Here is a 14,825-nt window from a genome sequence, read left to right as displayed (position 1 = left end):
TTTGAACAGGATTTCTTTCAGTAGGGTATTTAATGAAATCCTGATAAAAATAGCCACAGAAAAAAATAGTGAGAGGTGTAGAGCTCTGCAAAATGTGTAGGCAGACAACACAGACAGCCGTCAGCGAAGTCAAAAACTGCAGCATGGACAAACATGGACAAGAGCAGTCAGGGGAAAGGGGCCACAAGCAACAAATAGAAACATCAACCACCAGCTGTAGGGAGCTGGACACCGGCTATTACCTTCGAAAAGGGCTGAATAATAAACTGCAGTTATTCCACGTTCACAAATAAAGTCCATGTAGCACCAATTCCAATACCAAAAATATGTCATACAAGCTAATGAAAAGAAAATTTAACAACTGCACGCATGCCACAGCAAGCCAAGAAAGAAATAAATTTACATTTGTATTAGAGAGACCCTTTGGCTGTGCAATCCTGGATGCCTGACGAGGGGAGCAATGAAAAATTACGGTACGTAACTGAGGCACGACACAAGCCTACGGAGAGCGCTCTGGCAGGTAGCGGGAGGAGAGTGCCACCAGGGCAGAAGTGAGTCCGAGCGGAAGGAAAGGAACGAGACAGCTCCGATCCACGCTGGTATTGGGCCGGCCCACTGCTCACTCACTCCCCTTTCACGAGGAAGACACGATCCTGAGGCACGGAGGGTTAAGTCCTGTGCCTTTGTGCCCTCGAGAGCCGAGCGAACTGAGCCGGTTCTCCTCTCCTGCCCCCCGCGAGTCACCGCGCAGCACAACCAAGTCCCCCGGTGTGTTTGCCGGGACCAACTGCCTGGACAAACCCACCGCAGGCTAGTTTGCTCAGGCCACCCGCCTATCGCTGTTGCGCTGGGTTTCTGTAATGGAAATAGTTCACCTTCGGTAAACCAGCACGTTTTGTTTCCAGGCGCAGAAGAGAGCAGCGGCCTGGCAGCCGCGATGCCTTTCGACATAAAAGGCACCCGGTACACACACACACATAGACACGTGCACTCAAACCCCCAGAGGTTTACACATTTATCACTAAAATATGGTCATAGGGGAAAAAAAAAAAAAGCCTCAGACTGAAAACATGGAATCTCCCCAAAAGCCTAACGACATCAACCCCACCAAACTGGCTGAAACCAGCAGCCCGCTGGGGACAGAGCCCCCACGAACAGATGCCAGAGAGGAAAGTTTCACGGAAAACCTGAGAACGGCCCAGCAAGGCACACCTGTGCTTGTTACCACAGCACGTGCTGGCTTGAATTATTGGCAAGATGGGTTCCAACCTAGAAAGCCCATGGAGTCCAGCATCCTCGTCCAGGCTGCATCTGTAGGAGCTCTGGAAATGGCAGCTGAACAGAAGTCCACATTTCTGAGGCCTATTGCTCAACGTCCCCCTTTCCCCCCAACCTTTAACTCATAGCAAAAACAAACTAACGAACCAAACCAAACCAAAACCAACTCCCAAATTAGGTATTTTACAAAGCAGTTTTATGATTTAGAAATGGAACAAATTCCCCCAACAACCAAGCATACACATATACCCCCACACATGCACACTGCCTTCAGGGCCACCTGGAATTTAAGGAAACCTAACCACACAATTTTTCAGAACATACCTAAAACAACCCATTAATTCTCATTTACGTTTAGATGTACCAAAATTGCTTGCCAGATTTTCTTTAAATGGCTACGGGGTTCCCGAAATTACGTTCAAGTATCTGTGAGATGTGGTACAGATAGCCAACCTATCACCTTCAGAGCTTCACTGTAGCTTTTTCACCATAGAAAAAGAACAAAATGAGCTCTTCTGATTTCACAAAGGGAAAGAACATTTTACCAGGCCACCGTAGCATAAAACACATTAGCCAAGCAAAAAGCAGCAACTCTCAGCTCAGGTGAATGTGCGGGGAAGGCGCCCTCTCTTTTCAGCCGTACACGGCCCTGCTGAGGATGGAAATTCCTCAACTAAGGACCCCCCATGGCCTCCTCCAAAAAGGGTTTTTAGATAAGTAAACTTAGTTCTGATGAAGCTAGCAGCTTGATTTGCCAAGTCAAAGTTCAAAACACAAAAGTGCAAAAAAGTTTTGGTAAGAAAAAGGACTCCATACTTTTTGTTGCAAAATTTCAAAAAGAGACATTTTAATACACCTCAAGCTCTTTTAGTTTTTATTCCTCTGAGCCATGGAAGTTCCTATGAAATGAAGCAACTCTATCAAAATATTTTTATTTGAGCAAAAAGCAGTCCCATGAAAATCAGAGGAAGAGGATCCACTTTTACATAGTAGGATCCTACAATCAGGTGTCGTGGTGATGAGCCACAAGAGCCATGGGAAACACGGTCACAGATCACCACCGGCAAGCCCTGGGCTGAGTTGTGTGACACCAGAAATCAAGTCACAACTGGCAAAGGTGGTGATAAAAATCATAATTCAAGCTTTCACAGATTAACAGACAATCCCCAAGCTTCCTTTCTTGCAACAAATAAACAAACTTTCTTCTCCAAAATATACACAGAGACTATAAATGGCACATACACGTATCCATATGCTGGGATACCACATGCATCCCTGAAAAGCCTGCCAGCTAATAAAGATTCGAAAAGCCTAACCCTCTGAAACTTGTTTTGAGCTTTTTATCTGAAAATAAATATTTACTAAAGAAATAGCTTTGAAGGGAAACTTTGCCTTTCATTTTAAGATTTATGGCCATGGGTACTGCAACGTGATGCTGGAAATGCTCTGAACATTTAGGATGTTTTTTAAAAAAACATTTGCAGAAACACCGATTGATACCTTGAGAAATACTGGCTCAGATACACAGGCAAGGATTACATGGATATACAACACAGGTACAAAATGCAACTGCACCTCTCATACTTTAAATGGGATCTTTATTCCCCAATATTCATTCAAAAATTAGGCAAAAAGGATAAAAGGTCCACACAGTTGTTTGACAGCAAATACTGCGATTCTTGGAAATGGTCAGTGCACCTTACTTGGAGTCTAACACAAATATTAAATAAGCATTGAAGACTTAAACTACAGAATTCCTTAGAATCACAGGAGTAACCGTTACAGAAAAGCCATCCCTTCCCCATTGTTTGAAAGGCTCTGAAAAGATCTTCATTGCTTTTTTCCTCATAGAAGGTCTGTTACTATTAATATGACATTAGAAACTGTCCTAAGAATGTCGGGCTAACAACAGAGCTGCAAATAAAGTGACTTTCCCTGTAAATCATTCTTACTAAAAGAACCAAAGGAAAGAAGTCCAATAGCTAACGGAGAGTGAAGTAAAGAAAATCTAAAGAAAAAGGAATAATTAAATATAAAGTTTAAAATTAAACGTAATTTATGGAAAACCTTTATTAATATATGGAAATTAGAAACCGTTTCTGAACATAATATCAATAAAATACAAGACACTATGCTACTATTTGCAGCCTCCCAAGCTTCGTGAATCTGTTTTCATATGCAGAATTCAAATCATTTCCATTGCTGTAATATTGTATGATTAACAAACATGATAACTCATGTCAGCCACTGTTCATCACACAGACACTTGCTCCCAACTCCTAATTTTCAGTTCCTAACAATCCAGTGAACTGTTATTGAACTGCACGACCCAGGCTTCCCCACCCACGCAAGCGCCGCAGTTGTTGTAGTGATGCAATGGCTGCTAATGGGGTGACGGGTGAGAGATGAACCGAACACCACCGAGTGACCAAGGGAGAGGGGAGCCCCATGCCCTCTGCTTTCTGCACCACCACACGGCCCTGCACCGCACCAGGCGTGCCATAAGTGCACAGCTACACAACGGGGACAGCACAGGGAGGGATGGGGAGTCGCAGGCGACCACCTCAGAAGCACAGCACCCATGTGCGGCCCGGTTCCTGCAGTCACCAATTCACAGCTCTGTCACTGAGGCTACTGTAACCATTATTCATAGCCACATAGCTAGAGCTAGAGAGGGATTTACAAACAAACTAAAAAAAATGTTAAAACACATCCCTGGACTTTCTTTTTCCCATGAACTTAAGTGGAAATACCTATAGTACCATTTCAAGCTATCTTTGGAATACGGCTATATTTATCTACAGAACAGGGGAAGGAAAAAAAGCCTAAAAAGCCAAGTAACTGGGAAGACTGCTCAGCAAATGAGGTTGTGAATAACAACAACTTAATGAAAGGAGTTGGTATTTGCCCAGCATCTACTAGAGAAGAATGACAGGCCAAGGATGCTGCTTTACAGTTCTTCACCAAAGGCCTTCAAACATGCAGCCAAAACAAAGACGTAAAGAACCAAATCTGCATGTATGTAGCAAGTGGGAAACGACATTTGTGCCATTTTGGGGGCACAGGTGAGAAAGAATTTAAAACACCTCTGCTGAGAAGGCTCAGAAGCATTAATCTGATTTTGAGAGGAACAAAGATGCAATTAAAGGGTTATTTGTATTTCCACCAGTCGTTCTTGCTGAGCACAAGGGTGCCACAGCAAGAATTCATGAAACTCTGTTGTATGAAGGAGGACACACTTCATTTTCTATTCTTCTTTTTCTGTCCATGATCTGCTGCCTGCTTCCCCCATTCATCTCCCTCCCCTCGACATCCCTTATACTGTACAGTACGAGAAAATTCCATTTAAAAGGTAAGAGCTGATCTTATTTGTTTTATAAAGCCATAGCCAACAGGATACTTCCCATACCACAGAAGTCTACTGGCTAAAGAACTGATAAGAATATAATAGAAAATCGGTCCTGGACTAGCAAATCCTCAAATATTTATGCATTGATAGCATTAGAGGCATTCACTCAAGCAAAAGTTATTTTCCTTGCTATTCGTACCTGGCATCAGACAGAACCAATGTTCTTTCATTTGCCAGAAAACAGAAAAAAAGCCGCACAGTCTCAGAATACAGATGACGTTCAAATCAAGACGTACTACTGTGTCAGAGGGCACAGTTTGGAAGAACTTGTTTTCCTTGTGATCTCTGAACTACAGAAACAGCAGAACAAAATTCCCCAAAGACTCCGCCTTGACACCATACCAAGGGAAGAAAACTCATTCTGACTCTACCCAGGAAGTAAAATATTGAGATCAATCTTGATAAAGGGGGTTGTAGCATGCACAGAAATAGTAGACCGCCCTATGGTCAGTTTCATATCCTACCAAAAGCAGAAAAAGTGATACAGAATTAAAGCTGTGCTTCTAGACTGCAAAAGACAACCAATTAATTTCTTCTCTAAGTCCCTTTTTGCAGGGAGATACCCCACAGTTTCTTTCAGTGTTTCAAAGTACTCAATGAATAGAAAAAGTTTATTTCACCAGCTTCACCAAATGGCCAGAAAAGATCATTTCTGATCTCAACACATAAAGCATTACAGATAAAAAGAGTGCTTATACACTGTCCAGAACAATAACCTTCAACATGGTCACTTTGATGCAGCTTTAGTTTCAATAGGCAACAGGGAAAGTCTGAAGCTTGTGACAGTTTTAGGGAGGAAGCAGTGAAGCCAAAACCAGCAAAAAAAATTGAATGAGTTGTTCCAAATCCAGTAGTTTTGTAAGTGGCTAATCTACAATAGCAGTCCTTGTGGTGAGGGGAAACTATTTCCACAGCAAGGTGACAAACTACCCTGTGCAGAGAGTTAATGATTGAACTGTCCCCTGACTGTACCAGCATGGCTTCAGACTTGCTATTTGCACTGTAGGACAGGCCCAAACCTGAGGTGGAAATGGCTGAAGAACCTTCTCCCTCAAAGAGCAAACAGAGGAAAAACAGAGGCACTTTTAAGGGTCCCCTGAATGAGACATGAATATGGGTGCACGCTGTAACAGAGTAGCACTGAAACTGACCCATCACATGGTGGGCGTTCAACAAATACCGAACACAAAGCTTGTTAACAGCAGCCAACAAATAAAAGCTGGGAGCTGGGTATCACAAGGAAAACAGAACATTTGTTCATTTAGCATTTGTGCAACAGCTTCAAAGTTTCCCATCCTTAGCAGGCTGTATGCAGACTATGCACGCAGTGACTGCTCAAGTCTTTTTTTTTTTTTTTTCTGTAGCAGTGTCCTGGGTGCCCTGACGAGAGCTGGGGCCACCAGTGCAGCAAGCACTGCGCACACGCTGCTGCCTGGGGAGCAACCTGGGCACTGATCAGAGCCACTGCTCTGCCTCCTCCAGATGTGGCAGGAGGCTTTAAACCAGGGAAATGGAAGCAGAAAGCTGGGATTAAGAGTAGCAGGACTGCATGTTTTCAGTCTCAAAACAGGGAAATGTGATTTTTTTTAGTTCTAACGCAAAATGAACAAGCAACGTCAGTGTCCCCCAGCCACCATGCTCCCTGTTCACCACACAGCTTGCAGTGACAGGTATCATAGAAGCTTGATATCCAATTTTCACCAGCTTTTGCATCTTACTAATAAATTTCAAAAGTCAAACAGGGGCTCACAATCACAAAGACCCCTCTCCTGTGCTACTCATCTGAACAGGGAGCAGGGGGCACTGTGTGCACCCAGTGCTACCAGGGAAGTCGCGCGTGAAGCAAACCTGTGTGGCCACAAACTCGGCACGCCGTAGTCGGCTCCTTGTTCAGCCTAGGAAGAGACGTGTATATGGGAGCGTGGTTATCTTAACCTGATTACCTCACAAGAAAACCTGTAACACGCACCACTCCTTTTACAGCAGCATAAAGAAATGCGGCGTGCCACAAACACGCATCCCCATGGAGATGGGCCACCACCAAAATGGAGGCCGCGGGAGGCCCCTCAGGAGGGCCGCCCTCCAGAGCCCGCTTCAGACCTTTGGCCAAAATGCGCAAAAAGTGCTGCTTTGCAGTGGGCTTCTTCATAATTTAGTCTTCATAAAACGCCTACGCTTGGGACAGGTCGCTGGCTGAAATGGTATGAATTAAGGGCAGAAAGAAAGAAAAACATTTTTAGCAGAAACAGATATTGAAGGACATGACACCGGGGAAAGAAGTGATTAAAATTTAAGGAGCTCATAGCACTTCTAGAAAGCCAGCAGCTGCACGGAAGGCAATAGTGATAAGAGACACTAAATTCAATAAAACAGAAGCCACTCCTCATTTTTCAAATTCCCCACCAGTAAAGTTTCATAAAATATTTGGTCACTAACATACCCGCTCCTACATCATGCACTTCCAAGAAAGGAAGGGAAAAGGAAGACCAGGTCAAGCAGCAGTGCCATTTAAATGAAATATGCTCTGAAAAGGGACTTTACATAGAAGGCAGTCGCTGCAGAGGTGGCTCTGTGACTTGTTGAGCCTGGACTTCCCCAGCTGCTGAGCCGGGAACCCAAGAGCCCCACTAACACACAACGCATCAACCAAGCTCACCCAAGCTGCTCCTACAGGAGAGATGCAAACAAACCAGGGACCAGATGCAGCCTTTCTGAACAGGTGGGCTGGGGCAACGCAAGAAAGAAACCTCTCTTCAGTTTCTATTTCAGGTCAATTTGCAATTTCATCAGCTACACGGCAGCTTAGCCCAGATGTGCCAATGTTCACCACTGGTTTAGCAAACAACAATTAGCAAAATACATTGGAAAAATGAAAAGCAGAAAAAAATAACACTCTACACATCATATAGTCTATAAAGTGGTCTAGCCAAGATTCCCAGGTCACCCAGATCTCCAAAAAATTCTTAGCCATCTGTGAAACTACTAATTTCTGTTATTTTACATTACATTTCGTGATAGCATTTCTCCTTCTGCTGATGAAAATAATTGAGAACTATACTGATATGACACACTCAGAGAAAACAAAAATCCATTTCAAGATCTCCTCAAAGCACTACCAGAAGAGAAAAATCACACCTATAGTTCAGTTAGAGTCAGAAAACTGAAGGTAAAGCATGCAGATAAAATATCAGGGCACTGACTTACATAGTTACTTAACAAAGTTTGTGTCTGTAAATACATTTCAAGGTTGCTATTGCCAACACAACTGTAAATATTTAAAAAGAAACACACCATAGCCCTTGGACTAAAGCACTCATTTTTCCACACCCAGGAGAGTTTTTTCTTTATCACACTGTGTATCACTGTTAGTTAACCCTTGAAATTCATCATAAATGGCATGATATATGCCTCCATCAGAAGAATTAGAAAAAAAAGGTTTCTTTGTTAGGCATGAGTGTTGTTTTTAAGAACACGTATCCAACCCAATTAAAATTAAGTAATTTGCATTACTATATACTTCCTCGTAAAGCTTACGGATAATCTTCTTCATGTTCAAAGAAGCACTAGCAATTCAGACAACAGTAGTCTGAAGTTCCTTCTTGTGTACAAACACTGCAACTTGTTTTTCCCCCAAAACTACGGTCTTGTATACATGGATCCCAGTGTAATCCAAACTTCCTGGTTTGAGTCAGACGTCTGATCTAAAATGACACTAGTATAATACTGAGTCAGTCATCTAAATGTGTGGGTTCACATTATAAAACTCCTTCATAAAAAGTCTTCCCTGTTATGTTTATGCAGCATGTTCTGTTGGAGTTGTAAAGCTAAATTATCTGCTGGAATTAACTCTGCTCAGAAAAGGAGCATTTGTACATTCAGTGATCATCTTGCTTGGGATATTTTTACAATACGTTCCTCCACTCCATGCTCAATTCACCCCTAAGCTGCTTACACAGATACTAAACTGAACATGTGATTCATTTGTGTATCCTTATTCTTCCAAAACATCTGATAAAGACAAGCAATAGGTCAATTTGCCCCCTGTGGAATTGCCGCAACTGATCCTTATGAACCTTACAATTCCTCCGATTAACCCAGTTCCTACAGGCGTTCTAATATTGGTGAATTATCTTGTTCCAGACGTATTTCATTAATATCAGGTGACATAGTTTCTCTTAGTTGTGGGCTTCAGTTATGTAAGGCTGATGGACAGCGACAAAACTCTGCCATCCAAGGATTTTTTCTAAACATATCATCTCCACCATCAGAAGAATTTCCCTTGGAATTTGTTACTATGACAATGTATTGCTCGGGAGATATGACGATGGCAGAGCGGATTTACATTTTTCTACCCGCTACCGAAGTCTTTGTACACATGAGAAAGCAATCACATACATATGGGATTAATGTTTTTCCAAACGCACAGGGAATGTTCAACTACTTGCGAATGTATCAGAAATATATCCAAAAACTGACTTTGCCATGTAACGGCCAATGCATCATGAAATTAATTCAACAGTCACTGATGGCCTAGATAAGCCTTATGCTGATGTTCTGTCAGTCAGTAGCAGGTGACTAAATGAATATTTTAGAAGACCACAGGAAGATTAAGTTTTATTTGACAGTGGAAGTGCTGAAAGACACCCAGCTAAAAATAAGAGCAAGACCACAATATTTTCATGCAAAGCCCAGCTTCCTTCGGGCGTCTATTTGTGAGCCATTTGCTCCTGCAGCCCTGCAAGCTCTTTGTTTTATGATGCAGCCATTATCACAAGACTCGATGCTACTGTGCGAGCGCCTGGCAGCACAAGCAGCGTAGCAGCAGCTCTGCCGTCTCCCTCTTTCCACGGAAGGCAAGTTTCCCTTTCAGTCTGGGGACTTCCTTGAGGGTGTTTTGGTGGCACCCTCCCACCCCTCGCTCAGAGGACGGCTCTGCCATTTGCCCAGCTACATCTGGACATCGGTGAAGGCCAACCTGGAAAAGCCATCGCGAGCCCCTGCAGGTGACAGCTGCCAGCAACACCACCGGTTCTGGCCAAGCCGCCCCGCTGAGCGAATACCTGCTTCAGGCATCAAACATCGGGGCTCCTGCTCGCGGCTGCGTGTGTTTGCCGAAATGTTTTGCTCGTGGGGATTAGAAGGGATCAAAATCCCTCCAGTTGTGTGTCAAATGTGCTTTACACTTTCACTTGATACGAGAGTCTCTGCATAAATCTATATGGGCATAATTAAAATACTCTTAAAAATGCAATAGAGACAATAAAATGAGGCGCTGGAAGCAAACCTCGTTCAAACACACGAATTACCGTTGTAATGCCATCAGTCAAATTATTCATCCGTCCTTCTGCAAAGCGCAGTAGCGGAGCAATTGCTGGGAGCAGGGGGAGCGTAAAAGCAAAAAAATCCCACGGAACAGTGACACTACGGAACGTATTTCTCTAAAGCTCCACAGGAAAGATAGGATGCAGCGAGGCCGTACCGTGGATGCTGCACAGCTTATGGGAGGCCCGTGCTCCTGTCACCTCCCGGTGCTGGCTCGCCGTAAGTCAGCAGCTCATTTCGTAACAGGGGAAGGGGAAAAAAATATGAAAATAAAAATAAATAAACGCCACAATCCTCCTGCCCCAGGCTGAGGACAAAGCCGGGTGCAGGATGCCGATTCCCCCAAAAGTTGCGGGCCGGCTGCGGTTGCTATGCAGGATTCCCCGTCGCCACGGCAACGGCGCGGCTGCGCCCCAGCGGGCTGTCCCCGCGGCAGGCAGCGCAGGCCCTGTGCCGCCGTGCCGCCGTGCCGCCGTGCCGCCATGCCACCGCACCTGCCGGGCTACGCGGTGCCATGGCGACGCCCGTTGCCATAGCGGCCGTCAGGCCAATCCGGCACCCGGGGCAGGCGGCCGCTGCTCCCGCGCCAGCATCACCGGGCCCAGCGCTAAGCGCAGGATCCGCTCCGGAAAAATCCGCCCCCCGCCCCAAAAAGCACTGAAATCCATAGGGCATCGAAAGCTGCCGCTGTCACGGCTCGGTCGTGGTGATGCCGTTGGACGGGTGGTTTTGTAGGGTGGGCTGCAGGCGGCTGGCGTTTCCGACCCAGCCTTTGGGGAAAGCGAAGCGAGCGAGCTCCACGTCAGCAGTGAGCGGAGAGCAGTTGTGTCCAAACCCAGTGCCTGCGTCTCTGCTTAGCGGTCGTAGGTTTCCCTCTTCTTTTGCTAAGGTTCGGCGTAAGCACCGGCCCGTGTGAAAACAAACGCAGAGCACACGGATGGCCACCACCCCACGCCGATGTCGGCAAAGAGAGGAAGGCAGGGGCCGCTGCTCACCCACCCGGGGGCTGCGCGGGCACAACGCAGCGCACCCCAGGAAAAAAACAAACCCGTGTCCTCCGAGTGCGGGCACCCTGCTGGCCCCTAGTGAGAACGGGGCGAGCCCTCCATTCGCCGTTATCGCGTGGGTCAGGCGGAGCAGGGCCGCCACCAAAGCACGGCGTCCCGACGTCCCGGCCCCGCGCACGGCTGGCTCCTGGCTGCCCGGCCTCACCACGCTTCACGGCTCAACCAAGGTTCATACGCAACGCTGGAGGAAAACATTTAGAGTTGTAAAATGCGTCTAGTGCTTACCTTTGATATGCCTGAGGAGATGTGGGAGGTGTATTGAACACATGCGAATATGGGTGATAGGGTGTCTTTTTCAAAGCCTGAATAAGATTTTGTCTATATTCTGGGTCTATACACCACAAGGACCCCTTTCCAATACTCTGCAAAGAAAAAAGAATTAAAAAAAAAATCAAATATTTGATCTAATGGCATAGCCTTATTTATTTAGCAGTATTTGTCAGGAAAAGCAGTGGGTTTGGGTTTTTTGTCTGACAGAAGTGAACACAGCTTACTTGCCAGAGATTATTGCTCCATTAATAACGTACTGCAACTGTATGATTTAAATCACACTTCCGGGGAAAAAAAAGTAAGAATGCATGTTCAGTTGCTCTTTTCCCCCCCTCTCTCGATACTAGTTAATACAATTTAATATCTGGCAACGTCCCCATCACCCCACACTGGAAAAATAAGAAGCTACAGTTACTGTTAAATGGAAACTCTGAAGAAAGCTAGGTTCTTTTTGAAAGTGCTTTTCTTTTCCTCTTGCTGTTACACTAACAAGAAACAGGGCTAAAAAGGAGGGGTTTAAACACCCTAGCAACTGTTTTAAAAATAAAAGGATTTAGTCCCTCAACCACATGACATCAGTGCCATTATACTACAAGAGAAAATTAATCATCTTTTCTCCCCGAAGGGGAAAAAAGAAAAACAACAACACGAACCAAAAACCACAGTAAAATCAGAGTTTAAACCATTTCAGGGTGTTGTGAAATTGTGATCAGTTAAAACAACAGTTACCCTTTCTGGACACACAGAGCAGCTCAAGCAGTCGATCTGTAATGGGAAAACTACACTGAAATTCAGCGTTATTCTGCGGTTACGAGCAGCACGATTTTGGTTCTTGTCTCAGGATGCAGACACTTGGATCTGTTCTGCGCGAGGTCCCCAGCAAGCAGAAGCACAGCCCTCCCTCAGCCCCACTAAAAGCGCACGCAGAGCGACCCAAGAGCAGCCTCGGTCTGCACCAGTCCTCATTATTGACTGCGCTGCACTGGCAGGCTTTCAAGGCATTAGGACGAGCTTTTTGGTAAACGCTGAGACTTTCTGGAAGCAGCGGGGAGGCGGTGCTACCACCTCTGGCCGCCCCTTCTCCGAACTCCCATCCTCAGCAGTGGAGCAGGGCCCTCGGGGTCACGCAGCAAACGCATACGGACAGAGTCAGGCTGAGGGGGAGACTGCTTCCTAAAGCCACACGGAAGACCAAAGCCAGACACTTGGTTCCTTTTGGAAACTTGTCATCTCTGAGGAGCCCCACCAGCTCCTACGTGCTCCTCTGCCTTACGGCAGCTTTAGGATGTGTGTACAAGACACTAAGTGCTTGCAGAGCTCCTTCTCTAACCTGCGCTGAAGCCTCCCCCAAGAAAACAGAAAAATAGAAAAAAGGCTTCCCTAACGTCACTGGATTGCAGTGTGGGAGCACCCAACAAGCTGGCAGCACTGCCCGAGACTTGGTGGAAAGAGAAGGAGAGGAGCTGGCAGGACCCGCAGCAGCCAGGACCGCTTCTCTTCAGACACGAACCTGTCGGCTGGAGGGACGACGGGGAGCCATCTTCTGCACGGCGCTCCTGTGGGACCACGCCGTCCCTCCCTGCCCACACGGCCACTTGTGAACCAGAAGGCTGCTGAGCAGCCTCGGGGGAGACAGCCGCCAGCTCCGGGGCTGAGGCTGGGCCCCTGCACGGCCACAAGGCCCAAGGGGCTCAAGGGAGGCAGCCAGGCCCCTGGCTCTCCTCCAGGCACAGCGCAGAGCAGATGACCCAACGCCCGCTGCTGGTGTCACCGGGGGAAGCTGTGTGCCGTACATCCCAAACCGCTTTGCACCAAGGAGGCTGTTAGGTTTAGCTTCCAAATCCGGGACAATAAGCCAGAGCCTTCACATGACAGGGCTAGTAAGTGACTTTTTAGGCAAAGGACAGAGTCAAAAATAGAATCCAAACCTCTCAAATTCCACTTCCACACTCCATCCAAGAGCCAGAGCAAGAACACCACAAATTTCCTTTTAAGCAAGCAACATGCAAGGCTAGGAACATTCTTCAGGAGAAAACCTTTGCTGGATTCCTGACTCTTGACAACATGGGACAAGGTTTAAAAATGCTGCACTTAAACACTATGCATCTTACTTGTTCTTGCTGGAACACAACATACTGCTTCCAAACTTCAGGGTTTTTTCCTTTACATGCAAGAAAGAGTTTCCATCTAACCTGGAAGAGATCAGCCCCTAAAACCCTCAGAGCTAATACAAGTTGAGGGGCTTACAAGAGGAAGTCACTGCTGAAGACTAACTTCAAAACCTTGCATAGCTGTTAAACTACATTTGTTTCACTTGCAGATACTCTCGTGAAAGCCAAAAATAATCTCACTGGAAAACAGAAACTCTCACACAAAAGGTACTGAGAAGAGTTAGACTCCTTGTTAAAATAAAGGCTGGGAAGGCAGATTTGCTGTATTTTCACTGGAAGTGAGTTGACTTATACTTTAGCAGCAATAACAAACATAATTTAAGGCAAAGCTCTCCAACCACGCAAAGTTCCTTTTTTTTTTTTTTTTTTTTTTTAAGATATTTACCTTTGTTTTTCCACAATCACACAACAGAACAGAAATAAAAAGAAAACTGAAGTGTCATCCGTTAAGAATCCTTCCTGACAGCCAGAGGTGTGAAGAGCTTCGTTAACTGTTTAGATGTGTCATTACTCTTCCCATATACAGAGCAATCACAGCAAAGGAAATCTTTGGAACTCAGACCAATCGGTTAGTGATTAATTTCCATCTTATGACACTTGGCGTGCTGCTTCACTACCTCCTCCAAGCCAAAAGTCAATAGTGTCTCCAATCAAAACCCAGCAAGAAAGGAAAAAAAAAAATCCTTGGATTACATTTGTCTCCCAGGCAACAAGTGACTGAGGAGTGGATAACAGCCCCTGATAATCTCGGCACTGGAGTGCTTTCAGACTTCCCGACAATGCCTCCTCCTCCTCCCCGGCCTGAGCACTGATCTCCCTCGCTCCTGCCGTTCAGTCCGTGCTGCTTCTGTATTGGCGTTTGAGGTTATTAAAAAAAAAAAAAAGAAAGAGTATTACAACGAGTCCCCTTCACCTTCTCCAAGAGCAGACTATAACCCCAGGCAAGCTATTTCAAAGGTACTAACAGGGAGAGAAACCAAAGTGTAGAAGTTACCCCATAAAAATTTACGACTGAGTACTTTTTCTTTAAAAGGCTTCCTGATTATGCTTTCTACTATCATTAAGATATTGTTATGCCTTTTTTCTGTCATCTAATACACACGCAGGCTGTATCTGGACATTGTGTGCTACATTCCAACCTTTCAATTCATTCTTTCTTTCTGATATCTCAAGTACACAAAGCTGATTTCCCCCAGCAATTAACACTGGTGCACTACCATGAGAAAGGTTTAAGATATTCGCTGTCCAATTTCTTTTCCCCCTCAGAACGGACTGGATATTGACGTTTTAAAATCCTATTTACACAAC

At 45.4% G+C, this 14,825-nt stretch overlaps 1 protein-coding gene across 13 annotated transcripts in view; it reads right to left on the bottom strand.

Annotated features, from left to right (window-relative positions):
• The window catches only part of FOXN3 (forkhead box N3), a 200,236-nt gene that overhangs the window by 94,244 nt on the left and 91,167 nt on the right, over positions 1-14,825 (bottom strand). For all 13 annotated transcript variants that reach the window (XM_040560111.1, XM_040560107.1, XM_040560105.1 and 10 more), the window contains exon 3: positions 11,302-11,438. In XM_040560111.1, coding sequence (XP_040416045.1) covers positions 11,302-11,438 — 137 coding nt within the window. The remainder of the gene's footprint in view (positions 1-11,301; positions 11,439-14,825) is intronic.

This window comes from Cygnus olor, chromosome 5, assembly GCF_009769625.2.
Source record: "Cygnus olor isolate bCygOlo1 chromosome 5, bCygOlo1.pri.v2, whole genome shotgun sequence".
NCBI lineage: Eukaryota > Metazoa > Chordata > Aves > Anseriformes > Anatidae > Cygnus > Cygnus olor.
This window is presented reverse-complemented; position numbering and strand designations above follow the sequence as displayed.